Source organism: Trichomycterus rosablanca, chromosome 26 (genome assembly GCF_030014385.1).
Source record: "Trichomycterus rosablanca isolate fTriRos1 chromosome 26, fTriRos1.hap1, whole genome shotgun sequence".
In the NCBI taxonomy this organism is placed as follows: Eukaryota; Metazoa; Chordata; class Actinopteri; order Siluriformes; family Trichomycteridae; genus Trichomycterus; species Trichomycterus rosablanca.
Genome location: NC_086013.1, coordinates 7,809,922 through 7,836,488, shown reverse-complemented (window position 1 = coordinate 7,836,488; position 26,567 = coordinate 7,809,922). Strand labels below are relative to the sequence as shown.

At 40.7% G+C, this 26,567-nt stretch overlaps 1 protein-coding gene and 1 long non-coding RNA gene across 2 annotated transcripts in view; both read right to left on the bottom strand.

Moving 5' to 3' along the window:
* The window catches only part of arhgef28a (Rho guanine nucleotide exchange factor (GEF) 28a), a 135,514-nt gene that overhangs the window by 55,914 nt on the left and 53,033 nt on the right, over window positions 1–26,567 (bottom strand). The window contains exons 10-14 of the mRNA XM_062989040.1: window positions 19,620–19,659; window positions 14,394–14,517; window positions 12,911–13,046; window positions 9,110–9,165; window positions 8,841–8,901 (exon numbers count right to left, since the gene is read on the bottom strand). Of these exons, the coding sequence (XP_062845110.1) occupies window positions 8,841–8,901; window positions 9,110–9,165; window positions 12,911–13,046; window positions 14,394–14,517; window positions 19,620–19,659 (417 nt within the window). The remainder of the gene's footprint in view (window positions 1–8,840; window positions 8,902–9,109; window positions 9,166–12,910; window positions 13,047–14,393; window positions 14,518–19,619; window positions 19,660–26,567) is intronic.
* LOC134303590 (uncharacterized) lies at window positions 5,180–8,831 on the bottom strand. The gene is made up of 4 exons (XR_010007667.1): window positions 7,423–8,831; window positions 7,249–7,324; window positions 6,197–6,439; window positions 5,180–5,337 (listed from the first exon to the last, which is right to left on the bottom strand). It is a non-coding gene; the product is annotated as an uncharacterized LOC134303590 (long non-coding RNA).

Genomic DNA, 26,567 nt, shown 5'->3' with positions numbered 1-26,567 from the left:
ACTGCAGTAAATAATGGCACAGTGTTGCACCATGTGGTATGTTATATGGGGATGATGGTTTTTGTTTACATGTAAACACGAGGCCAGTAAAGATGCTTGTTATCAAAACACTCACTGAGCACTTTATTAGGTACACCTGGTATGTACAGTACATCCATTGATTATTGTATGAGCTACACATAACATACAGACGAACTTTATGGGTATACTATTACTATTCTGTGCACTTTGCCACCCCCTAAACCCCTATAGGACGTACACTAAGCAGGTTTTTTTGGGGTGGTGGATTATTCTCAGCACTGCAAAAACTCTAATGTGGTGATGACATAGTAGTGGTGGTGTGTGGGGTGTGGTGTGCTTGTGTGATTGTAAAAGGTGCAGCAGTTTTGTTGGGATTTTTAAACATTTCATTTCAAAATAGTGCTCCAAGCAAAAAAAAATAAAGTACTAGAGGAAAATTAACACATCTTGTGCATAACGTGTTCCTACAACAAGTGCTAACAGAGTATATGTTTCTAAAAAACAGGCCAATAATTTAAAATTCCCAACAACACAGCTGCACCTAATACACTTATACAAAAACAACACACATGACTTTAACATACGCTATATTGCCAAAAGTCTTCGCTTGTTTACCTTCACACGCATATACACTTGAGTGACATCCCATTCTTAATCCACCTGTGGCCATGGAAGTGATTGGTACAACTGATTCCAATTATTTGGATGGGTGAGTGAATACTTTTGGCAATATAGTGTATTTTTCTCATATTTAAGACATTTAAAAAGGCCCCTTTCAACTAATGGAATGTAGTACAGTGGGCTAACATTGTAAACATTGAGGGTTACAGTCAGTAGTTCTACACCTACAAAGTACACCTGTATGGTAGGTGTAGTTTAGAAATTATTTAATTCATGTATGAAATTAGATCTTCAAAAAGTTCCCGCACTTTTATATTTTGGTTTTCGCTCATCCATGTCTTTATGGACCTGGCTTTGTGCACTGGTGCGCAGTCGTGTTGGAACAGGAAGGGGCCATCCCCAAACTGTTCCCACAGAGTTGGGAGCATGAAATTGTCCAAAATCTCTTGGTATGCTGAGGCATTAAGAGTTCCTTTCACTGGAACTAAGGGGCCGAGCACAACTCTTGAAAAGCAACCCCACACCATAATCCCCCCTCCACCAAACTTTACACTTGAAACAATGCAGTCAGACAAGTACCGTTCTCCTGGCAACCGCCAAACCCAGACTCGCCCATCGGATTGCCAGACAGAGAAGCATGATTTGTCACTCCAGAGAACACGTCTCCACTGCTCTAGAGTCCAGTGGTGGCGTGCTTTACACCACTGCATCCGACGCTTTGCATTACGCTTGGTGATGTAAGGCTTGGATGCAGCTGCTCGGCCATGGAAACCCATTCCATGAAGCTCTCTACACACTGTTCTTGAGCTAATCTGAAGGCCACATGAAGTGCACGACCTCTGTGCACTATGCGCCTCAGCATCCGCTGACCCCATTCTGTCATTTAACGTGGCATAACACTTCATGGCTGAGTTGCTGTCATTCTTAATCGCTTCCACTTTGTCAGAATACCACTGACAGTTGACTGTGGAATATTTAGTAGCAAGGAAATTTCACAACTGGACTTGTTGCACAGGTGGCATCCTATCACGGTACCACGCTGGAATTCACTTTCAATAATGTTTGTAGAAGCAGTCTGCATGCCTAGGTATTTGGTTTTATACACCTGTGGCCATGGAAGTGATTGGAACACCCAAATTCAATGATGTAAATGGGTGAGTGAATACTTTTGGCAATATAGTGTGTATTTCTCATATTTAAGACATTTAAAAAAGGGTTCCTATAGAGGCCCCTTTTAACTAATGGAATGGAAATGGAGTACAGTGGGCTAACATAGCAAAAGATGGGTTACAGTCAGTAGTCGTATACCTACAAAGTACACCTGTATGGTAGGTATAGTTTATAAATATTTAATTAATGTAAGAGATTAGATCTTCAAAAAAGTTTCAGCACTTTTATATTTTGGTTGGAAACAGTGAGGGTGGGAAGAGGTAGTAACTGGTCAGGTCTGGGAGACTGAGAGAGAGCTTATAGTCCAGATTTAGCGCCAACTAATGTCTACTGTTTTGGACCACTCAAAGAAGCTTTAAGGGGAAGATGATTTTCATGTGATGATGATGTGATGGCAGTGCTGCATCAGTGACTATGTGCTCAACCACAAACATTTTTTGCTGATAGCATTAAAAAGTTGGTACAGATGCTGGGAAAATGCATCAGAAAGTGACGATGTAGAAAAGTGATGTCCTTTGTGTCATGTCCATAAAATGTTGTGTTGTATATGTATATGTATATGTATATATGTTTCTGTTCCAGGATCCAGTCCAGAGTCTACCTCCCACCCTCCTGGATCCAGATCCACCCCAGGTCTTCATCTCTGCCATTCACCTTTAAAAGGAGCTGAGGAGCCCCGCCTCTCTCTCTCTTTTGTTTGGAGCTTGTTGTGTGTGTTTGCCTTTTTGCCCATTGCCTTTTGCTTGTTTAAATTTGCCTGTTGCCTATTGCCTTGTTGCCTGTGTATGACCATTTTACCTGTATTTGTGACTACTGAGAAAGCTTACTGATTTGGATTTAGATTGCTATGTAAATAATTCACTTGTATATAGCTATGTTGTTTGTACACCAGTGGTAGGGAGTGGCTGCCATTTTGTTTGTCATCTATGTTATGTGCTCTGTTTATGTTAGGTAGGGAGTTAGGGAAGTACTTTGTCTTTTATTTTAATTCTTCTTTTGTTTTAGGGAAGCTAGTTTTAGTGGGTACATTAGATAGTGTGTGTTTTGTTTGTTATTTTGGCCTGGGTCACTCCTGAAGGTATACTGGTTTGCTTTGTCTCACAATTGTAAATACACTTGGTTAAAACTTACTCTTTTGTTCTTGGTGGTCTATTTTCCCCTAACTATACCATTTTCCTTATATGTGTTGCAGCCTAACCTAGACTAGGCCGTAACATAAATGGGGGCTCATCCGGGATACATGAGTAGTTTTCTTGGCAGTTTTCTGTACCTATTGTTAGAGTCTCTCCTAAATCGTTTCTCTGTTTAAACCAGATTGTGTAAGGTATGGAAAAATTTGATTTCACCCAGTTTACCCTTTTCCCTACGTGGGAACAGTTTGATCAGTGTCGAAAGGCTGATTTACTGCTTGTGGCTGACTTTTTCTCTGCTACCATATCTCGTCATGCTCCAAAACATGAGATTAAGCAGGAGTTGAGCACTCAGCTGGTTGAAAGGGGGATATTACCGGAAAGGGAAGAGTCTCTGGGTGTTGCTTCAAGTCCTTCCCTGGGTGCGGCAGCCACTGAGGTTGCAGACGCCCCAGTGGTGCGGACACGCATGGATCCCAGTAGCACTTTTTTCTCCGGGATTGACCCAATGCTGGCAATCCGGCTTAAGGAGTTGGAGCTGGAAATTAAAATCCAAGAGCGGGAGGCTGAGGGGTTGCGCCTAAAAGCAGTAAAGGTGGAGGCAGACAAGGAGGTGGAGTTGAAGCGGTTGAGCTTAGCAGGTAGCAGTCCTATTCCTCGACCACGGAGCAGGCTCTCTCCTGCGGCTCACATCCCAGCCCATATCGAAGTCTCGACACCTGCTGCACCACCGGTGCCCAGGCCCCGCTCCCCATTCCGTTCAACAGCTGTAAGTAGTGCTGCAACTTTTGATGTCAGTCGACAGGTTGTTTTGGTGCCGGCTTTCAGGGAAATTGAGGTGGATAATTATTTTTCAATTTTTGAAAGGATTGCTACCGCACTTAATTGGCCGAAAGACTTGTGGGCATTGTTATTACAGTGCAAATTAGTGGGAAAAGCTCAAGAGGTTTGTTCGTCACTTTCGTTGGAGCAAAGTTGGGATTATGATATAGTAAAAGGCACTATTCTTAGAGCATATGAATTGGTCCCTGAGGCTTATCGACAAAATTTTCGAAATTTATCAAGAAACCCCAGTCAAACGTTTGTAGAATTTGCTAGAGAAAAGACCACATTGTTTGAGAAATGGTGTGCAGCTAGTAACGTTACAACCTATGCTGAACTTAAAGAACTGGTGCTGTTAGAGGACTTTAAGAACAACTTGCCTGAGAAAATCGTTGTTTACCTAAATGAACAGAAAGTAACCAAAATGTCTGCTGCTGCTACCTTAGCTGAGGAATTTGTTTTGACTCATAAAACTGTGTTTTCAGCTCCCCAACGTAGTCACACCATAACGGTAAAATCTAGTAAGGCTGTTAGTTCTTCCCGATCCGATGCCCCTACTTCACCTGTGGAAACACGGGATTGCTTTTACTGCCATGAGAAAGGTCACATTATCAGTGGGTGCCCCACTTTGCAGCGTAAACGTGCTCGTTCAAACAGTTCTGTTAAAAAGGTCCATGCTTTGTCTACCTTGCCTTCTGAAGTTGGAGGTCGAGCAGAGATGGTTCCTTGCTCCACTATAGAACCTGTGTTTAAACCGTTTGTCATTAGTGGGGTTGTGTCACTATCAGAGGTTAGTGATGTTAAGAAGCCTATACAGATACTCCGGGATACAGGGGCTGCGCAGTCACTTATATTAGGTAGTGCACTGCCATTCTCTGATGAGTCCTATTGTGGTTCTGACGTTTTGGTACAAGGTATTGAACTTGGTGTGGTCAGAATTCCGTTGCATTCAGTGTTTTTGAAAACTGAAACTTTTGTGGGGTTTGTAAAAGTTGCTGTTCGGTCGGAATTACCAGTGGGTGGTATTTCCTTGATATTAGGTAATGACATAGCCGGAGGAAAAATTTTTGCTCTACCAGAGGTAGTAAATAAACCTGTGGAACATGCTGATCTTTCAAGGGAAGAAGCCTCAGCTCTGTTTCCTGTTTGTGTGTTAACTCGTGCCCAAGCACGAAAGTTTTCTGATATAATTGATTTGTCTGACTCATTTTTGGGTGAAAATAACTTAGACAAAGTGTCTAGTGTGATTCCTCCCACTAAAGTTAAGTATAAGTCTAATACCTCTGTCTCTTCTCCATTATCTGAGGAGGTCGCAGATACGGTAACTCGTACTGCACTAATCTCTGCCCAAAATGCTGATCAAACACTGGCTTCCTGTTTTCGTTTAACATTAGAAAAGACGAAGGACTCAGAAGGTCGTTCACAATACTTTATTAAGGATGGAGTATTGATGAGGTCCTGGTCTCCTGTAAGTTCAAGCAGTGAATGTGAGACTGTTAAACAGATTGTGGTTCCTCTTCCATACAGGTCCTTAGTTTTGTCTTTGGCTCATGATCACCATCTCTCTGGTCACCTAGGAATAAGGAAAACTGTTAATCGCATCATTCAGCATTTCTTTTGGCCTTCTCTTAAAACAGATGTGACTCGTTATTGTCGGTCCTGTCACACCTGCCAAATGGTTGGAAAACCGAATCAGTCTATTCCGCCGGCTCCACTTTATCCCATACCTGCTGTTGGAGAGCCATTTGAAAGATTACTAATTGATTGTGTAGGTCCTTTGCCAAAGACTCGCTCAGGAAACTGTTACCTTTTAACACTAATGTGTGCTGCTACCCGATTTCCAGAGGCTATTCCATTGCGCTCCATAAAGTCAAAGTCAGTGGTTAAGGCCTTAATAAAATTTTGTACAACCTTCGGTCTACCAAAATGCATTCAGTCGGATCAAGGTACCAATTTTATGTCTAAACTATTTGCACAAGTAACACGTGAACTACAAATTAAACATTCGGTCTCTAGTGCGTATCATCCTGAATCTCAGGGCGCACTTGAGCGCTTTCATCAAACCTTGAAAAATATGCTAAGAGCATATTGCTTTGAAACACAAAAGGATTGGGATGAGGGAGTACCCCTCCTTTTGTTTGCAATTAGGGACACAGTACAAGAATCCCTTGGGTTTAGCCCAAATGCTCTTGTTTTTGGACGGTCTGTCCGTGGCCCACTTACAGTGCTTTATGAGCAGTGGCTATCCTCATCATCAACAGAAAGTGATAACCTTCAAATGTTTGTTACTAATCTCCGTGAACGTCTTTGCTTGGCCCGAAAAATTGCTAGTGAAAATCTGTGTTCTTCTCAAAAGAAAATGAAGGCTCACTTCGATATCAAGGCAGTCAGTCGCACATTTAACATTGGGGATCGGGTCCTGGCACTTTTACCTGTTGCTGGTTCCGCTTTGCAAACCAGATTCTCCGGTCCCTATAAAATAATTGAAAAGCAAACTGACAGTAACTATATATTAGCAACTCCAGATCGCCGTAGTAAGACTCGCATATGTCATGTGAATTTGTTGAAACCCTACCTTGATCGCAGTTCCATTGATACGGGCGATCTTTCTGGGTCTTTGCCCTCACCTTCTTCGCCTAAGGTGTTAGCTGTCGCCTCAATATTGGAATATGCTCCTGAAAGTGATGACATTCATCTAGGTCGCAATATTGTTCCTTGCTCTCATCTCCCTAACTCTGATGCTTTGTTGCGACTCTCTGAAAAACTGTCACACTTGCCTTTCGATGCTCAGTCTGAGATCAGATCTCTAATTAGTAAATTCCCGACACTGTTCTCCGATGTTCCATCCCGCACCTCGGTCTTGGAACATGACATTAATGTTGATGGACACTCGCCTATTAAACAACATCCCTACCGTGTTAACCCCTACAAACGTGCTCTCCTTAATGCTGAAACAGATTATTTAGTGGAAAACAATCTTGCGATCCCTAGTAATAGCCCATGGTGTTCCCCGTGCATACTGGTCCCGAAACAAGATAATACTTATCGATTTTGTACCGACTATAGGAAAGTAAACTCTGTGACGATTCCTGATTCATTTCCTCTTCCTCGACTAGAAGATTGTATTGACCGTATTGGTTCATCTGAAGTCATTAGTAAACTTGACCTTTTAAAAGGCTACTGGCAAGTTCCCCTTACGTCTCAAGCTTCTGAGATCTCTGCTTTTGCTACACCAGATAAATTTCTTCAGTATACCGTAATGGCATTTGGTTTAAGAAACGCTCCAGCCACTTTTCAGCGACTAATGAATATAGTGTTAGGTGATGTACCAAACTGTGAAGCTTATCTGGATGATGTGGTTGTTTACTCAGATTCTTGGATGCACCATCTGAAATTACTAGAAACGATCTTTACCAAACTTAGAGATGCTAACCTGGTGCTGAACCTCGAAAAGTGTGAGTTTGGAAAAGGTGTGATAACCTACCTTGGAAAAACTGTTGGTAATGGTACTGTACGACCTCTTGATGCAAAGATCCAAGCTATTAGCTCCTTCCCAGCACCTAAAACAAAACGTGAGCTTAGACGCTTCTTGGGGATGACCGGTTATTATCGCTGTTTTTGTAGAAACTTTTCTGATGTGGTGTTGCCTCTTACTAACCTTTTAGGTAAGAATGTCCCGTTTGTCTGGTCCTCTGCTTGCAAATCTGCTTTTGATTCCTTGAAGGCTTTATTGAGTAGTTCTCCTGTTCTTGCCACACCTGATTTTGATAAGCCGTTTAAAATGGAAGTGGACGCTAGCAAAACGGGTGCCGGCGCTGTCCTATTACAAGAGGACAATCACCAAATTGATCATCCTATTTGTTATTTCTCCCGAAAATTCATCAAACACCAACTTGCTTATAGTACCATCGAGAAAGAGGCTTTAGCTCTTCTTCTCGCCTTGCAACATTTCGAGGTTTATTTAGGTAGTAGTTTGGTTCCCATCACAGTTTACACAGATCACAATCCCCTGGTTTTTCTTCAACGCATGTCAAACACAAACCAACGCCTTATGCGCTGGTCGCTAATTATTCAAGGTTTTAATTTGGTTATCCTTCACAAAAAGGGCTCTGAAAATATTGTAGCTGATGCCTTGTCACGTTGTTATGACCCTTGAATGAACTTTTGTAAAGTTCAACTTTATGGGGGGAGGTGTCATGTCCATAAAATGTTGTGTTGTATATGTATATGTATATGTATATATGTTTCTGTTCCAGGATCCAGTCCAGAGTCTACCTCCCACCCTCCTGGATCCAGATCCACCCCAGGTCTTCATCTCTGCCATTCACCTTTAAAAGGAGCTGAGGAGCCCCGCCTCTCTCTCTCTTTTGTTTGGAGCTTGTTGTGTGTGTTTGCCTTTTTGCCCATTGCCTTTTGCTTGTTTAAATTTGCCTGTTGCCTATTGCCTTGTTGCCTGTGTATGACCATTTTACCTGTATTTGTGACTACTGAGAAAGCTTACTGATTTGGATTTAGATTGCTATGTAAATAATTCACTTGTATATAGCTATGTTGTTTGTACACCAGTGGTAGGGAGTGGCTGCCATTTTGTTTGTCATCTATGTTATGTGCTCTGTTTATGTTAGGTAGGGAGTTAGGGAAGTACTTTGTCTTTTATTTTAATTCTTCTTTTGTTTTAGGGAAGCTAGTTTTAGTGGGTACATTAGATAGTGTGTGTTTTGTTTGTTATTTTGGCCTGGGTCACTCCTGAAGGTATACTGGTTTGCTTTGTCTCACAATTGTAAATACACTTGGTTAAAACTTACTCTTTTGTTCTTGGTGGTCTATTTTCCCCTAACTATACCATTTTCCTTATATGTGTTGCAGCCTAACCTAGACTAGGCCGTAACACTTTGTTTTTGAAATAGAGCTTAAAAAAGTGTGGAACCTTTTTGAGGAACCCTCGTACATACCAGGTAGGTGTTGCAGGTAGGTATATATGTTTGACCCACATACAAACTCATGGAATCAAAATCAATTCAGGAGCTCTTCAGCAGCTGTGCTCTAGTATTTTTATAGTAATGTAGTGTAACTTACTCTGGGGGAGGGTGGCTGCTCTGGCCTTCATCATGGAAACTGAATATTTATCTTGCACTTTCTATAAAGGTAAATAAATGAATCAAGATTTAGTTAACAAAAATGTAAAAAAAAAAAAAAGAAAGAAAAAAAAAAAAAAAACATACCCCTCCCTCACGTACAGACCCCCCACACTCATGTCACTCAGAGAATGGACAAATGTGTTACTGTTTTGAGCTTAACCAGTAAACCATTTCATACACACACAGCTACACACACACACACATTACCTTGGGGCACAGTGCTGCAGAGTCTTTACAGCCTTTATGAATGCATAAACCACAATCTGGGAAGACATGGACAAACACAAAGTCAGAAGAACTTAGAAGTGCTTTTAACACTAGAAATTATTTGTCAACCCATTTGCTTTGCAATCCTCTACTAATTACCTAAAACAAATACAACAGTATGTTTTATCTTTTTATGAAAATATGTTTCAGGTTTTCTAGTGATGTGCATCCTATAAAGATCACACCAAGAGCACAACATAAAATTTTAAGAAGTACATGGAAAAGAAGTTAAACCTAAAATCACACAAACATTTGCGACAAAATTGAGCAAGAATAGAAGATTAAGTGATTTATCCCAGATCAGGGCTGCTGTAGCCTAGTGGTTAAGGTACTGGACTAGTAATCAGAGGGTTGCCGGTTCAAGCCTGTATTACAGCTTAGACTGTATACTGTCACAACTGTAAGTCGCTTTGGATAAAAGTGTCTGCTAAATGCTGAAAATGTAAATGGATGTTAATGCAGTTGATGTGCAATAACTTAAAGAGGGCTACAAACCATAGAGAAGTAATAAATTATTTAAACTATGAACTTAATTTTAAAAAATTACATAGGAAAAACAATATACACCCCCTTTATTTTTGTATTCAATTATTAGGACCTAAATAGTATTTATGTAGTATAAATCAGCGTCTATAAAACACAAATAGCCTCAAGTGACAACATATTAGATTACAAACTGTAGTCATTTTTCCCCTAAAGCAAACCAACATTCAGAAATTAAGTACCCTTCATACTTCCAATCATTAAGAGATTAAGGTATTACTGAGGAAGAGCTTTTTCCCAGAGGCTGTAACCCTACTAAACTCTACCACACTACTTTAAAAATATTACTGCACCCTGGATTGCACTAAACTTTTGTAATTTTCACAAGTGTTTCATCTCATCTGTGTACATATCATCAGTTTGGTAGATCACTCATGTGTGTCTATATCCTTCCAAGAGGGAAAAAAAATCAGCCATGACCTCTGAATGGTAGTTGTTGCTGTGCATGAATCTAATAAGGGATATACTGGGAGAAGGGATGTATATAAATGAAGAGATTTTAGAGATTTTACTTCTTCCCAGGAGTGGACATCCCAGAAAATTCAGTCTTAGGTCAGACCGTTAAATGTTATAGAAAAAAATCTAAAGAACTACATCACCTGACCCACAGGCCTCTGTCAAATCAAATGAAGTCAAGTCAAATGTATTTGCTCAGCAGGAACCCATCCTCATTGGGTGACCTGGAGAGTAATTTAAATAAAGATGTAATTGTTAATTATTTGTGTTCCTGGGTGATACTTTGAGCCTGTTTAGCAGCCACATCACCCAGCAAGGTTCATTCAAGCATTCACTAAGACAGTGATGAATTCTGCTTTGAACCAGAACATTCTTGAGACAAATATGTGGGCAGGTGACTAGCAGCTTAGGTTGGGCTAAAACTGGGTCTTGAAAATGGTCAATGATCCAAAGCACACCAGCAAATCAACATCCAAATAGCTACGGAAAAAGGATATCAAGGTGATTGATACCAGCTTACTCAATCAGCTCAATCAACCATTGAGACACTTAGCGCTTTTCCACCAAAAGAACCCTGGTTCTTTAACCGGTTCTGTTCAGGTTTCTTCGAACCTTGGTGTTTTGTAGAGAACTGACCCGAGTTTCCACCAGTTTTTGGGAACCAAGCATGCGTCATCAACTGTGGGTGTTACACAACGAAAGTAAAGATTAGTAACATGATGGCGGAGTGTGTAGATTATGTGCAAGCATTTGTGCTGATGTTACAGATGTTCGTTTATATGCAAAAAACATTGCTCAACTATTGGTAACAAGAAGACGTAGACGAGTTTGTCAATGCTGTTGTTTTTTTTAGTTAATTGATGTGAGAAGCATTTTGCCAATTTGCTCAGCGCTCGGCTTGAGCGATAAAACATCACTAAAGTTCCACAACACAAACATCCATTTGTGTAAAATAACCATCAAATACAGTGTAAAAGCTCCACATGTATCTGTGTTTAGCCGTATTAACTTCATGTGTGGTGGTTTTGCAGCTCGGGGTTCTGAATCTGCTTCTCGGGAGAGTGGAAAAAAAGTACGACACAGAAACACTAAACTTCTCTCCGCTATTACTGGTTATAAGTGCTCTGTACTGCCCAAATTCATCAGTCATTGTTTTAGTATAACAAGCCACGTTAAGCTTTATTTTTTACGTTAAGCTGATTTGTACGGTCTGGGTCACTTTTACCACGTCAAATCACACACTTCATCTCTTTGAAAATGTTAGTGAATATCAGCGGCAAACCGGCTCAAAATTTAATCAGGTGAACTGATCAAACACGGTTTAGCAGCTTCTCATGTAAAGCACCCAAACCTCTACACTTTGACACGCCCACGGATGACGTCACAGTTCGCGCTGAAAAACCAAGTGTTCTGTGGTGCCAGATTAGAACGCTAGTTCGCTGCCTGGAACCTCTTTTTGGTGGAAACACGCGGAACCGGTTCAAAATCAAGTTCGCAAACCAAAGCAGAGCCGGATCTGCGTCGGGGGAAAAGGGGTAAGTGTGGAGGTGAAGAGTTATTCACAAACATCAGTGAATGAATCGGTAAACTAAGCAGTAAGTGTTTAACAGATGCCTTTATCCAAAGCAACTTACAATAGTTATTGAATACAATTCATGTTGGCCCAACAATGGCAACCTGACAGTAGCAAGGCTTGAACCAGCACCCTAACAACTGAGCCTCACTGGTGTTTCTGTTGACTACACAATTGCTATTTAGGGCCTGATAAATAATATTATTTACATTTTCAGCATTTAGCAAACACTTTTATCCAAAGCAACTTACAGTATACAGGTTAAACAATTACGGGTTCCGGCACCCAAGTGGCGCAGCAGGATATTCCGCTAGCACACCAGCACCGAGTTTCTGAACTCCTCGGTTCGAAACTCGGTGTTGCCACTGGACGGCGGGGCGCCATCTGGCAGGCATAATTGGCAGTGCCTGCAGCAGATACTAATTGGCCACCATATCTGCAGGGTGGGGGCCGGACTATGTGTGTGTGGGTGTGTGGGTGGGTGTGTGGGTGTGTGGGTGGGTGGGTGGGTGTGTGTGGGTGGGTGGGTGGGTGTGTGTGGGTGGGTGGGTGGGTGGGTGGGTCTTCACACGCTGCGCTGTGTAAGGACCCTGATTGGCGGAAGAGACACCTGTGCAGAAAGCATGGGCGAGAAGAGAAGGGCTGTGCACGTGTCAGAAGAGGCGTGTACAGCGACGTGCTCTCCTCGGACACAATCTGGTATCTCTAAGCAGCGGAAGACAAAACTGAGTGTGCTAAATCAGGAGAAAAATGGGGAGAAAATGCATAAAAAAACAATTAGGGGTTAAGGGCCTTGCTCAGGGGCACAACAGTGGCAACCTGGCAGTTCTAGGGTTTGAACCAGCAACCTTATGCTTACTAGTCCAGTACTTTAGCCGTTAGGCTACATCTGCCCTATCTGTTTTTATTACTGCCCACAGAATTAAAATAGGACATTCTTTTTCCCGTGACTGTAAATAATTAACCATTTATGCATTCTATAAAGGCATAAAATACAACAGTTGTTTGTTTCTTTAATGAACCATGCAAACTGAAACTTCAGATTATTTTTTTTATTATCTATTATTTTATTAATTACCAAAAAACAATTAGTAATGATCATACAAACAGCCGAATTATAAAAATGGCTGAATGCTGATATAAAACAAATAAGTAACAATCTCACTCACTTGCACAATGCAGTGTGTCTTTTCCAGTAACAGGTTTTTCACACACCTCACAAGCCAAAGTCCCCAAAACAGGACCTGCTCCAAATTGGTGTCCATTCACCTGCTTTTCTTTCCCGTCCTTCTCCTTCGATTTCCCCTTTGAGAACAAATGATGAGCCATGCAAGCATTAACAGCTTCTAAATGTTGTCATAACGGCTTTTCACCTGTTGCTTTTCTGTGTTATGTGGAAGCGAGTTTAAAGCGGTCAAATAAAGGTTTGGGAAATCTGGGTTTCTAAATGTGTTCGGCATGATCAGGATGAGTTAATGATTAACGAAGATAAGGCTGCAGAAGCTGGGACTTGGGACCATGTGTTTGTTTTTGGGACAGGTGCTGGGTCTCTGGTGGCTTTTTGCATTTTTGGTTTTTAAAATTATGGTTTAAAGATTTACAAACTTTAACCTGTACTTAGATTGAATTGAGCTTTAGATTGCATACGTTTAAATGTAGGTATGAGGAATAATCTCTAAATTGTGCTGGGTTAAAGAAAAGAATTGTAAGTGATATCACTGATATACACCGATCGGCCATAACATTATGACCACCTCCTTGTTTCTACACTTACTGTCCATTTTATCAGCTCCACTTACCATATTACCATATATAGCACTTTGTAGTTCTACAATTACTGACAATTACAGGACCCCCACAGGACCACTACAGAGCAGGTATTATTTGAGTGGTGGATCATTCTCAGCACTGCAGTGACAATGACATGGTGGTGGTGTGTTAGTGTGTGTTGTGCTGGCATGAGAGAATAAGACACAGCAATGCTGATGGAGTTTTTAAACACCTCACTGTCACTGCTGGACTGAGAATGGTCCACCAACCAAAAATATACAGCCTACAGCACCCTGTGGGCAGCGTCCTGTGACCACTGATGAAGGTCTCAAAGATGACCAACTCAAACAGCAGCAATAGATGAGCGATCGTCTCTGACTTTACATCTACAAGGCGGAACAACTAGGTAGGAGTGTCTAATAGAGTGGACAGTGAGTGGACACGGTATTTAAAAACTACAGCAGCATTGCTGTGTCTGATCCACTCATACCAGCACAACACACACTAACACACCACCACCATGTCATTGTCACTGCAGTGCTGAGAATGACCCACGACCTAAATAATATCTGCTCTGTGGTGGTCCTGTGGAGGTCCTGACTATTGAAGAACAGGGTGAAAGCAGGCTAAAAAGTATGTAGAGAAACAGATGGACCACAGTCAGTAATTGTAGGACTACAAAGCACTTCTATATGGTAAGTGGAGCTGATAAAATGGACAGTTTTAATGAGTTTAGAAACAAGGAGGTGGTTTTAATGTTATGGCTGATCGGTGTATATTCACCTTTCATTTTAAAATCAGGTGAGGATTTAATAATAACATTAACAAAAATGACTACATGAATTAAGAAAGTAATAACAGTAATGTGTGTAAGGTGTTTACTTTGCTCTTGTTCCGAGTGCTGTACATTCGGCTCTTAATGAAACTGAAGGTACGACTGACTTTGTATTTCTCTGGCTCGGTTTTGGAGGGAATAATGTATTTATCCCATTCCTCTTCTTCAATTCTGGAAGGAACAGTAAACAAATAAACACACACACAACTTCATTACACAAACCCAGTTCTTTCATAACATTGGGAAGAGGTAAATTTCCAATTTGGATTTACTGGTTAGCAAGACAACTGTTTTAGGTTAATTAAGTAAAAAAAAATCTAATTTGCATTACCAAATTGAACAAATCTTGAGTTAATATGAATTTATTTATGTAGTTATAAATAAATATTTTAGGGTTTTATATAAAATATTTTTGTGTGCAATATGATCAACAATATGTAGACACAAGAATTATCTGAGGAGTAGGGGCGGTATGGTGGCTAAGTGGGTAGCACTGTCGCCTTACAGCAAGAAGGTCCTGGGTTCGATCCCCAGGTGGAGTGGTCCGAGTCCCTTCTGTGTGGAGTTTGCATGTTCTCCCCGTGTCCGCGTGGGTTTCCTCCGGGTGCTCCGGTATCCTCCCCCAGTCCAAAGACATGCAAGTGAGGTGAACTGGAGATACTAAATTGTCCATGACTGTGTTCTATATAACCTTGTGAACCGATGAATCTTGTGTAATGAGTAACTAACGTTCCTGTCATGAATGTAACCAAAGTGTAAAACATGATGTTAAAATCCTAATAAACAAACACACCAGAGGAGTGGAGGCTGTTATAGTTGCACACAAGGAAGGGGAGATTAACTCTATCACTTGCAATAAACAAGATGTAATTAAGGAAATTATTATGAATTATTAAGAAAGTAATTACGAAAAACTGCGTGTTTTTAGGGGCAGGGTCGCTGCTTTATAATGTGTTTCATATTATTTGGTCCGACAGTTTTTCTCAGTTGTTTTATTATTTATTTATTAGGATTTTAACATCATGTTTTACACACTTTGGTTACATTCATGACAGAAACGGTAGTTACTCATTACACAAGATTCATCAGTTCACAGGTTCAATGTCAAACAAAGTCACAGACCATTTTGAATCTCCAGTTCACCTCACTTGCATGTCTTTGCATCGCCTACAGTATGTCGTTGGCATTAAGGGTACTGCACTGAGGTGGTTTGCTTCCTATCTGGAAAGCAGAACCTTCTCTGTTAAGATGGGTCAGTTTTCCTCCCCTTCAGTGCCTGCTACATGTAGAGTACCCCAGGGCTCTATTTTGGGTCCTGTTTTGTTTTCATTATATATGCTCCCCCTTGGGTCCATCTTTCAGAAGTATAAAATTCCTTATCACTGTTATGCAGATGACACCCAGTTTTATCTCCCACTAAAACAAGGAGTTCTCGGTTCTCTGAGTCTCATTTTTAATTGCTTGAGAGATATTAACAATGGGATGTCTAGGAACTTTCTTAATTTAAACCAAGACAAAACCGATATTATTATTTTTGGAAATCTTAATTCAGGAAGGGCCATAGCTAACAATCTGGGGCCATTAGCATCATACGTAAATAACAATGTAAAAAACCTGGGTGTCATTTTTGATCCCGCTCTTAAGTTTGAGAAACAAGTTAATGCTGTTGTGAGAGCTGGTTTCTTTCAACTTAGGAACATTGCTAAAATTAAAAGTATCCTTTCTTTTAATGATTTTGAAACAGTAAATCATGCTTCTGTTTCCTCGCGTATTGATTTTTGCAATTCACTGTACTTGGGAATCGGTCAGTCAAGCTTGTCACGTCTACAGCTGGTCCAAAATGCAGCCGCGAGGCTCCTGACCGGTACCAAGAAAAGGGAGAGCATTACCCCCATACTTGCATCATTGCATTGGTTACCAGTAAAGTATAGGATAGAATTTAAAGTTCTATTATTTGCTTTTAAGGCTTTACATGGATTGGCTCCGAGCTATATCGCTGACCTTCTCTGTGTTCACTCCACTCCACGAGCTCTACGATCCTCTAACCAGCTGCTTTTAGCTATTCCACACTCTCAAATGCGGTTCAAGGGTGACAGGGCTTTTTCTGTAGCTGCCCCAAGACTCTGGAATAGTCTTCCACTTTCCATAAAGGAGTCCCACACAATAGATGCCTTTAAATCAAATTAAAAAACTTATCTGTTTTCTTTGGCTTTTGAGTCCTCTAAATGAATAGGTTTTTTAATATTTGTTGGGTTGTCATAGCCATCTTTGTTTTAGTGGTTTTATTTTATTTATATGTTGGTGCGTATGTATGTTATTTTGTATGTATGTTAATGATTTGCTTAAATGTTGCATAGTTGAGTGGTATTTATACTTGATTTTAATGTACAGCACTTTGGTTGACACACGTTGTCTTTTAAATGTGCTATAAAAATAAAGGTGACTTGACTTGGGACTGTCGGAGGAAACCGGACCTCCCGGAGGAAACCCACGCAGACATGGGAAGAACATGCAAACTCCACACAAAAAGGACCCAAACTACCCCACCTGGGGATCGAACCCAGGAGACCTTCTTGCTGTGAGGCGACAGTGCTACCCACTGAAATTCATGTTAGAAGCTAAATATGAGAACACTAGGCAGAACAGGTCATTATTTGCTTACTTGACCTGCTAATAAGGTTTTGCTTATTTTCTACAAATTGATATTGGTCTACTTGTGTGACAGATGTTTAATATATAAATACGTGCTTCGAGATCTTGGTACACTTAGCACTTCATCATTCAAAATACAAATTGCTAGAACCAAAATGCATTGCTAACTGTTGAATCCAAAGTGTTTTTTACTGCCACTTCCACATTTTAATATTAGAAACCTGGTTGTCTTAAATGCATAAAAACTATGGATGTAACGATGCACCACAAGACAGTTAAAAATCGATTCACATGTGTAACAATTCAAATCGGTTTACATGTGTAATGAATCGATATTCATTTGAAATGGCAGAGGGCACTGGTGCTATTTGCGCAACCTCGCCTGGTTGACGTCACTACAGGGTTGCCAGGTTCTGAATTTTCCAGCCAAATTTATTTATGTGAGGATCTTTTCTATATTTGTATTATTCATTTATTTATAATGTGGGATTTGTTTTAAAATTTCATTTGTTTTTTTTTACACAAAAAGGAAAATGTGCAGCATTGTTTTGCATAGTTCGTACCAACCTCAGAAATAAAATACAGTATTTTGATTTATTTTTTAACAGAGAAATAATAAAAAGGAAACTTTGTCATAATGTCTTCAATTTCATTTTGTTTAAAAAAATCTGGAAAAAATCGTATCGTGCACCCAGTATCGTGAATCACAACGCATCATGGATAGAGTGTATCGTTACATCCCTAATAAAAACATTACACATTTTTGTTAGTTTGTAATGCAAATGTTAGTTATTGTTTTAGCAAAAGGGACTCTGTTAACGTGTATGAAACATTCTCTACATTCGCTGCATTTCAACGTTCCAAAAATGCTTATTAGTAAACAAAACAGCAAAAAAAAAACTGTATGAAAAAAGAAATAGGATTAATGGGGTTAAAGTGCTAAGTATATTTCTACTTCTCAGGAGGATTTAGCACTAGCTTAGTTAAGATGTGTAAATAAATACACTATATTGCCAAATGTATTCACTCACCAATCCAAATCATTGAATTCAGGTGTTCCAATCACTTTCATGGCCACAGGTGTATAAAACCAAGCACCTAGGCATGCAGACTGCTTAATACAAACATTTGTGAAAAAATGGGTCGCTCTTAGGAGCTCAGTGAATTCCAGCATGGTACGGTAATAGGATGCCCCCTGTGCAACAAGTCCAGTCGTGAAATTTCCTCACTATTAAATATTTCACAGTCAACTGTCAGTGGTATTATAACAAAGTGGAAGCGATTGGGAACGACAGCAACTCAGCCACGAAGTGGTAGCCACGTAAAATGACAGAGCAGGGTCAGCGGATGCTGAGGCGCATAGTGTGCAGAGGTCGCCAACTTTCTGTAGAGTCAATCACTACAGACCTCTAAACTTCATGTGGCCTTCAGATTAGCTCAAGAACAGTGTGTAGAGAGCTTCATGGAATGGGTTTCCATGGCCGAGCAGCTGCATCCAAGCCTTACATCACCAAGCGCAATGCAAAGCGTCGGATGCAGTGGTGTAAAGCACACCATCACTGGACTCTAGAGCAGTGGAGATGTGTTCTCTGGAGTAACAAATCATGCTTCTCCGTCTGGCAATCCGATGGACAAGTCTGGGTTTGGCGGTTGCCAGGAGAACGGTACTTGTCTGACTGCATTGTGCCAAGTGTAAAGTTTGGTGGAGGGGGGATTATGGTGTGGGGTTGTTTTTCAGGAGTTGTGCTCGGCCCCTTAGTTCCAGTGAAAGGAACTCTTAATGCTTCAGCTTACCAAGAGATTTTGGACAATTTCATGCAATTTCAACTTTGTGGGAACAGTTTGGGGATGGCCCCTACCTGTTCCAACATGACTACGCACCAGTGTACAAAGAAAGGTCCATTAAGACATGGATGAGCGAGTTTGGTGTGGAAGAACTTGACCGGCCTGCACAGAGTCCTGACCTCAACCCGATAGAACACCTTCCAGGCCTTCTCGTCCAACATCAGTGTCTGACCTCACAAATGCGCTTCTAAAAGAATGGTCAAAAATTCCCATAATTACACTCCTAAACCTTGTGGAAAGCCTTCCCATAAGAGTTGAAGCTGTTATAGACGCACAGGGTGGGCCGCAGATGAGCGAAGACTTTTGGCAGTATAGTGTAAGTGTTAAACGTGCCTCCATGCTAGGTACATCCAGGGTACACGAATAAAAGTGTCTTAAACTTCTCAGAGGTTAGAAGTGAGCTAAAGGCAGCTGGGACATACTCTTTTAGAAATTCGGAAAGCGTAAGGTGTTGAAGCGAATCATCCAGCTCCACGCTGGACTCGTCGTCTGCTGACTGAGCACGTCGACGGAACTTCTCTCTACACATAAAAACATACACACTTTTCTCTCGCTGATACATTTCCCACTTTAATTTAACACAAATCCATCCACTAGGTGGGGCAGCTGTACCAAGAGAGTCTGATGGTGCGTCCCAAATGAAAAGATCAACTACCACAAGAAGCACTTTGTCTCTAGGCAACTGTGACGTCATAAGAACGTCTGAGAACCTTAGAATCCTGTTCAAACCACCAAGAAAAAGAAAAAGAAGACTGGACTGTCCGCTGGAGCTTTACCTTTTCTCGTGTGGCTCGTTCAAGCTGAGTGCTCGTTGTTCTGTCAAGACAGAGACACAGACTTATAAGTACTGAAGTAATTACGATAACACTTTCAAATGTTACATTACATTACATTGATTCATCCTCTTCTGGGTTGCGGTGGGTCTGATTTACTGTCCCAAAGGTAGGAAACACCCTGGACAGGTTGTCAGTCCATCACAGCAAACACACACACACACATACATACATACATACATACATACATACAGTATCTCACAAAAGTGAATACACCCCTCACATTTCTGCAAATATTTTATTATATCTTTTCATGGGACAACACTATAGAAATGAAACTTGGATATAACTTAGAGTAGTCAGTGTACAACTTCTATAGCAGTGTAGATTTACTGTCTTCTGAAAATAACTCAACACACAGCCATTAATGTCTAAATAGCTGGCAACACAAGTGAGTACACCCCACAGTGAACATGTCCAAACTGTGCCCAAAGTGTCAATATTTTGTGTGACCACCATTATTATCTAGCACTGCCTTCAAGTTGTCATCTTGAAGATGTGTTTGGGGTCGTTATCGTGTTGGAAAACTGCCATGCGGCCCATTTTCCAAAGGGAGGGGATCATGCTCTGCTTCAGAATGTCACAGTACATTCATGAATTCATGCTTTCCTCAATGAACTGCAGCTTCCCAGTGCCGGCAACACTCATGCAGCCCAAGACCATGATGCTACCACCACCATGCTTGACTGTAGGCAAGAGACAGTTGTCTTGGTACTTCTGACCAGGGCGCCGCCACACATGCTGGACACCATCAGAGCCAAACAAGTTTATCTTGGTCTCGTCAGACCACAGGACATTCCAGTAATCTATGTTCTTCGACTGCTTGTCTTCAGCAAACTGTTTTGCGGGCTTTCTTGTGGGTCAGCTTCAGAAGATGCTTCCTTCTGGGATGACGGCCATGCAGACCGAGTTGATGCAGTGTGCGGCGTATGGTCTGAGCACTGACAGGCTGACCTCCCACATCTTCAACCTCTGCGGCAATGCTGGCAGCACTCATGTGTCTACTTTTTGAAGCCAACCTCTGGATATGCCGCTGAACATGTGGACTCAACTTCTTTGGTCGACTCAAAACACCTATCTATCTATCTATCTATCTATCTATCTATCTATCTATCTATCTATCTATCTATCTATCTATCTATCTATCTATCTATCTATCTATCTATCTATCTATCTAAGCTGTACACTGACTACTCTAAGTTATATCCAAGTTTCATTTCTACAGTGTTGTCCCATGAAAAGATATAATAAAATATTTGCAGAAATGTGAGGGGTGTACTCACTTTTGTGAGATACTGTACATATGGCAACTTGAGTAGCTCCAGTTAGCCCGACTGCATGTCTTTGGATTTGTGGGAGAAAACCAAAGCACCCAAAGGAAACCGGCGCAGACATGGGGAGAACGTGCAAACACCATACAGAACAGCACTGGACCACTCTACTTGGGAACTAAACCAGTGCTGCCCACCAAGCCACCATGCCTCCCCTCAATATTACAATAGGGTTTATGTTAATTATGCTACATAAGCAGATAGTTTAAAGCATGATACACATTCTAGACCATTATAACGTCAAAACTAGGGCTGGGTATCGCCACTAATTTCCTGGATCGATCCGATTCCGATTCACAAGGTCCCGATTCGATTCGATCTTCGATTTTCGATTAGATTTTCGATTCAATTTCGATTCAACACAGTTAGGCATATTTGAGTTACATTAACAGGTTTTGTTTAAATATGTACAGATGTTCAGAGAACGAATGTGTTAATTGTACAAAGAACACTCATTATTAAAAATATTTGTGTATTTTGTTTACATAAATAATTAATCCAAAACAGAAAACAGTAACAGAAGTGATGAAAGGTTTTATGATACCACGTCCAAACATGCACATCAACAAGTAGCGAGCGATGAAAGTTTGTGCGCTGATGAAATAAATGAATCTGAGTGGATTTGACAACACGAGCAGCATGGCTTGTTCTATAGTGAGTTGGAGGTTAATAAATATTTTGTTTTGTAGAGAACGATCAGGTCAGAAATACTGTAAAACTCGCGTGTGCTGATGTATTCTGATAGAAACTATATTGTGCTCCACCACCTGTTTACAACCTCTCCCCTGTGTTTCCCCTCGCTGTTTCTCACATTGATTGAGAGCCGAGTTTTGATCGCAGAGCGAACACCGAGTTCCTCCCGAATCCAGCACCGACCCGTCGCCGAGCGAAAATCAGTGCAAAAAGCTTCTGCCATGGCTAAACTGATGTGCAGGTCAGATCTCGTTGCATGAAAAAACACTGGCTGGTCACGCGAAATTAAAGGGGGTAACAGATTTCTGTGTGCACCGTAAAAAGGGGCGTATTTAAAAGATCGATCTCGCGTTTATATTAATCGATATCGGATCGTTCAAATAAAGATCGATTCGAATTGAAAAATCGATTTTATAAACCCACCCCTAGTCAAAACGTCATAAAAGTGTGAATATGAGACGAATCTGCACTAATGAAGTTCTGCACTCGTTGTTTTAGTACAGTAAGTCACGTTAAGCTTTGTGCATCACCACACCACACAGAAAAAAACACCACAGCCAGAGCAAAAACTATTTTGCCTTTCTCATGTGCCTTTACTGAATGGAATACGGTATCCCAAGATCAAGCATCTCCATGATAAAGAAGTGTAAGGAAACAATAAAGAAGTGAAGATAAAGTGCAGGTTTTAATGTATTTTTTTATTGATATTTAACTGTTTTCAATTGTATTTTCGTGTTTTTTATATTACATTTGTGTTATTTTCAGTGTATAAGTGTCAAAAACAACCCTATTATTTTACATTAGCATAAAGTATATGCAGTTCCACTGGACCATGGAACGTATTTACAGGTTTCTCATTTATTCTAATAAGAGAAAAAAAAACCATAATATTTAATGACTTTTAAACTCAACGCCACTCCTAGAAACAATTGACATTGAGTTTCAGGGCACCACTGTATTACTTTCTCTAATAAACACAGCTGTGAGTTTTACTGTCTATTTTTCACAATTCGAATTCACCAATAATTTATATAAGTGATCTCTGCAACTTTCTTGCCTAGGCAGTGCATTGTTTTTCTTAAACAGAATTAACAGTTGTTGTTTTTTTCCTAAGCCCCTCAATGGCAATTCTACTTGTACACTAAGCATTTAACATATGTGTGTTAAGCCATACAGGACTGCATGTACAACCCCAAATCAGAAAAAGTTGGGACAGTATGGAAAATGCAAATAAAATTAAAACACAGTGTTCCTTACATTTACTTTGACTTTTATTTGATTGCAGACAGGATGAACCTGAGATATTTTATGTTTTATCTGCTCAACTTCCTTTCATTTGTTAATGTACCTCCATTTCTGCATTTCAGGCCTGCAACACATTCCAAAAAAAAGTTGGGACAGGGGCAATTTAGGGCTAGTAATGAGGTGAAAAAACTAAATAATGATGTGATTCCAAACAGGTGATGTCAACAGGTGATTGTCATCATGGTTTGGTACAAAAGCAGCATCTTTGATGAGCAAAGATGGACAGAGGATCTCCAAATGTGTGAGAAAATTATTGAAATGTTAAAAAACAATGTACCTCAAAGAAAGATTGGAAGCGAATTGCATATTTCTCCCTCTACAGTGCATAATATCATTAAACCATTCAAGGAATCGGGAAGAATTTCATTGCATAAAAGCCAAAGGCGCAAGCTTCAGCTGAACGCCTGTGATCTTTGATCCCTCAGACGGCACTGCATCAGAGTTAAAATACAGAGTTACATGCACAAATGCCACTTAAAACTTTACTGTGCAAAAAAGAAGCCTTATGTTAACCATGTCCAGAAGCGCCATTGACTTCTCGGGGCTCGGAGGCATGGATGGACCATCACACAGTGGAAACGTGTATTGTGGTCAGCTGAATCAGCATTCCAGGTCTTTTTTGGAAAAAAATGGACGCCAGACTGTTATCAGCAACGAGTCCAAAAGCCAGGGTCTGTCATGGTATGGGGTCATTTACACTTCTGTGATGGCAGCATTAATGCAGAAAAGTACATTAAGATCTTAGAGCAACATATGCTGCCTTCAAGACGTCATCTTTTCCAGGGACGTCCATGCATCCATGGACGTCCATGCAAAGAGGGTACGGGTACTGGACTGGCCTGCCTGCAGTCATGACCTGTCCCCAGTAGAGAATGTGTGGAGAATTTAGAAACAAAAAATGAGACGACGACCCTGTACTGTTGCACATCTTAAGGCGTGTTTGCAGGAAGAATGAGACAAAATAAAACCTGAAACACTAAATCACTTGGTATCCTCTGTACCAAAACGTTTGGTGTGGTGAAAAGGAATGGCAACATTACAAAGTGATAAATGCTTTACAGTGTTGCCGACCTAAAATGCAGGAATGGAAGTTTGGATGTTTATTAATAAATGAAATGAAGTTGAGCAGATAAAACATGAAATATCTCAGGTTCATCTTGTCTGCAATCAAATAAAAGTCAAAGTAAATGTAAGAAACTCTGTGTTTTGTTTATTATTTGCATTTTCCATGCCATCCTAACTTCTGATTTGGGGTTGTAAACAAAACTTATGCTACTTATAAAATGAACTAGAATGATAATTGTCACTGTACTGCCACAACCAGCTCCACTTAATGCACAGCAAAGCAATGAAGTGTCAGGCTATTACAGGCAATTAGAAAGCTTTCACCAACGGGTACACCCACACTGAACATGCCTACAGTGGCTTACTAGTGTGTTTCAAACACTTCAAATCAGATTCTACTTAATGTTATGTATTTTTTAATTAACAGGATGGGTCTGTTTACTAATATTGTCTCAAAATGACTCAAACAGTGCAAATATCGGCGATGTAGTAAATATCACATATTCAATAATTCCTAGAATGGAATATTATTTAATGGCACTACTTCAGGGAGGTTCAAAGACTAACAAAAACAATTGCAATTTCAGACATCAATTAGGCAGGGCAGTCAACAGCTAAAGGTGTACCAAATCAATTATATAAAAAAAAATGATATGCTTCCAAATTGTGCAGCACTAGTTTAGGGAAGGATCTCCTGTTCCAGCATGACTGTGCCCATGTTTACAAAGCAAAGTCAGTCCCACTAAACAGCTTTGGAATGAACTGGAACATCACTTGAGGCCTTCTTGACCAACATCAATGTCCAGCCATACAAATGCTCTTTTGACTTAATGGCTACAAATTCCCACAGACATACTTTAAAGTCTGGCTGTTGGTATAGATAAAATAAACACAGATGTCACGCTTTTTGAACACCACTTGTTTTTAAAATGTGGTGCCCTCACAATACCAGCAGTCATTGTGCAATCTGTATATGGTTAGTACCTCCCCTTCAACAGTAATTCTCAAAATAATTAATATGCTGACATATAATGAAGAAGATACATTACGGGCAAAAAAAGGATCAATTTGCATTTACCACATCATGTATTTTAAACAAACAAATCCTCAACAGAGCCTTTAGCCAATCAGCTTGCACTATTTTTGCAGGTGATAAAGTTTGTATGTTTTTAGACATGCAAACCTACACTACATTGCCAAAAGTATTCGCTCGTCTGCTTTCACACGCATATGAACTTGCGTGACATCCCATTCTTAGTCCGTAGGGTTTAATATGATGTCGGCCCACTTTTTGCATCTATAACAGCTTCAACTCTTATGGGAAGGCTTTCCACAAGGTTTAGGAGTGTAATTATGGGAATTTTTGACCATTCTTTCAGAAGCGCATTTGTGAGGTCAGTCACTGATGTTGGACGAGAAGGCCTGGCTCGCAGTCTCCACTCCAATTCATCCCAAAGGTGTTCTGTCGGGTTGAGGGCAGGCCAGTTAAGTTCTTCGCTCATCCATGTCTTTATGGACCTTGCTTTGTACACTGGTGTGTGCAGTCATGTTGGAACAGGAAGGGACCATCCCCAAACTGTTCCCACAAAGTTGGGAGCATGAAATTGTCCAAAATCTCTTGGTATGCTGAAGCATTAAGAGTTCCTTTCACTGGAACTAAGGGGCCGAGCCCAACTCCTGAAAATCAACCCCACACCATAATCCCCTCTTCTAGCAAACTTTACACTTGGCACAATGCAGTCAGACAAGTACCGTTCTCCTGGCAACCGCCAAACCCAGATTCGTTCATCGGATTGCCAGACGGAGAAGCGTGATTCGTCACTCCAGAGAACACATCTCCACTGCTCTAGAGTCCAGTGTCGGCGTGCTTTACACCACTGCATCCAACGCTTTGCATTGCGCTTGGTGATGTAAGGCCTGGATGCAGCTGCTCGGCCATGGAAACCCATTCCATGAAGCTCTCTACACACTGTTCTTGAGCTAATCTGAAGGCCACATGAAGTTTGGAGGACTGTAGCGATTGAAAGTTGCCGACCTCGGCGCACTAAGCGCCTCAGCATCCGCTGACCCGCTCTGTAATTTTACGTGGCTACCACTTCGTGGCTGAGTTGCTGTCGTTCCCAATCGCTTCCACTTTGTTATAATACCACTGACAGTCGACTGTGGAATATTTACTAGCAAGGAAATTTCACGACTGGACTTGTTGCACAGGTGGCATCACGGTACCACGCTGGAATTCACTGAGCTCCTGAGAGCGACTCATTCTTTTACAAATGTTTGTAGAAGCAGTCTGCATGTCTAGGTGCTTGGTTTTATACACCTGTGGCCATGGAAGTGATTGGAACACCTGAATTTAATGATTTGGAGGGCTGAGTGAATTAATTAATAATGCTCTGATTTATTTGTAATTAATTTGCAATTATGTTGTATTTTAAAATAAAATTCTTATAAAGCCACTGTAGCTAGTCAGTGTTATTCCACTTTTATATCACCATGT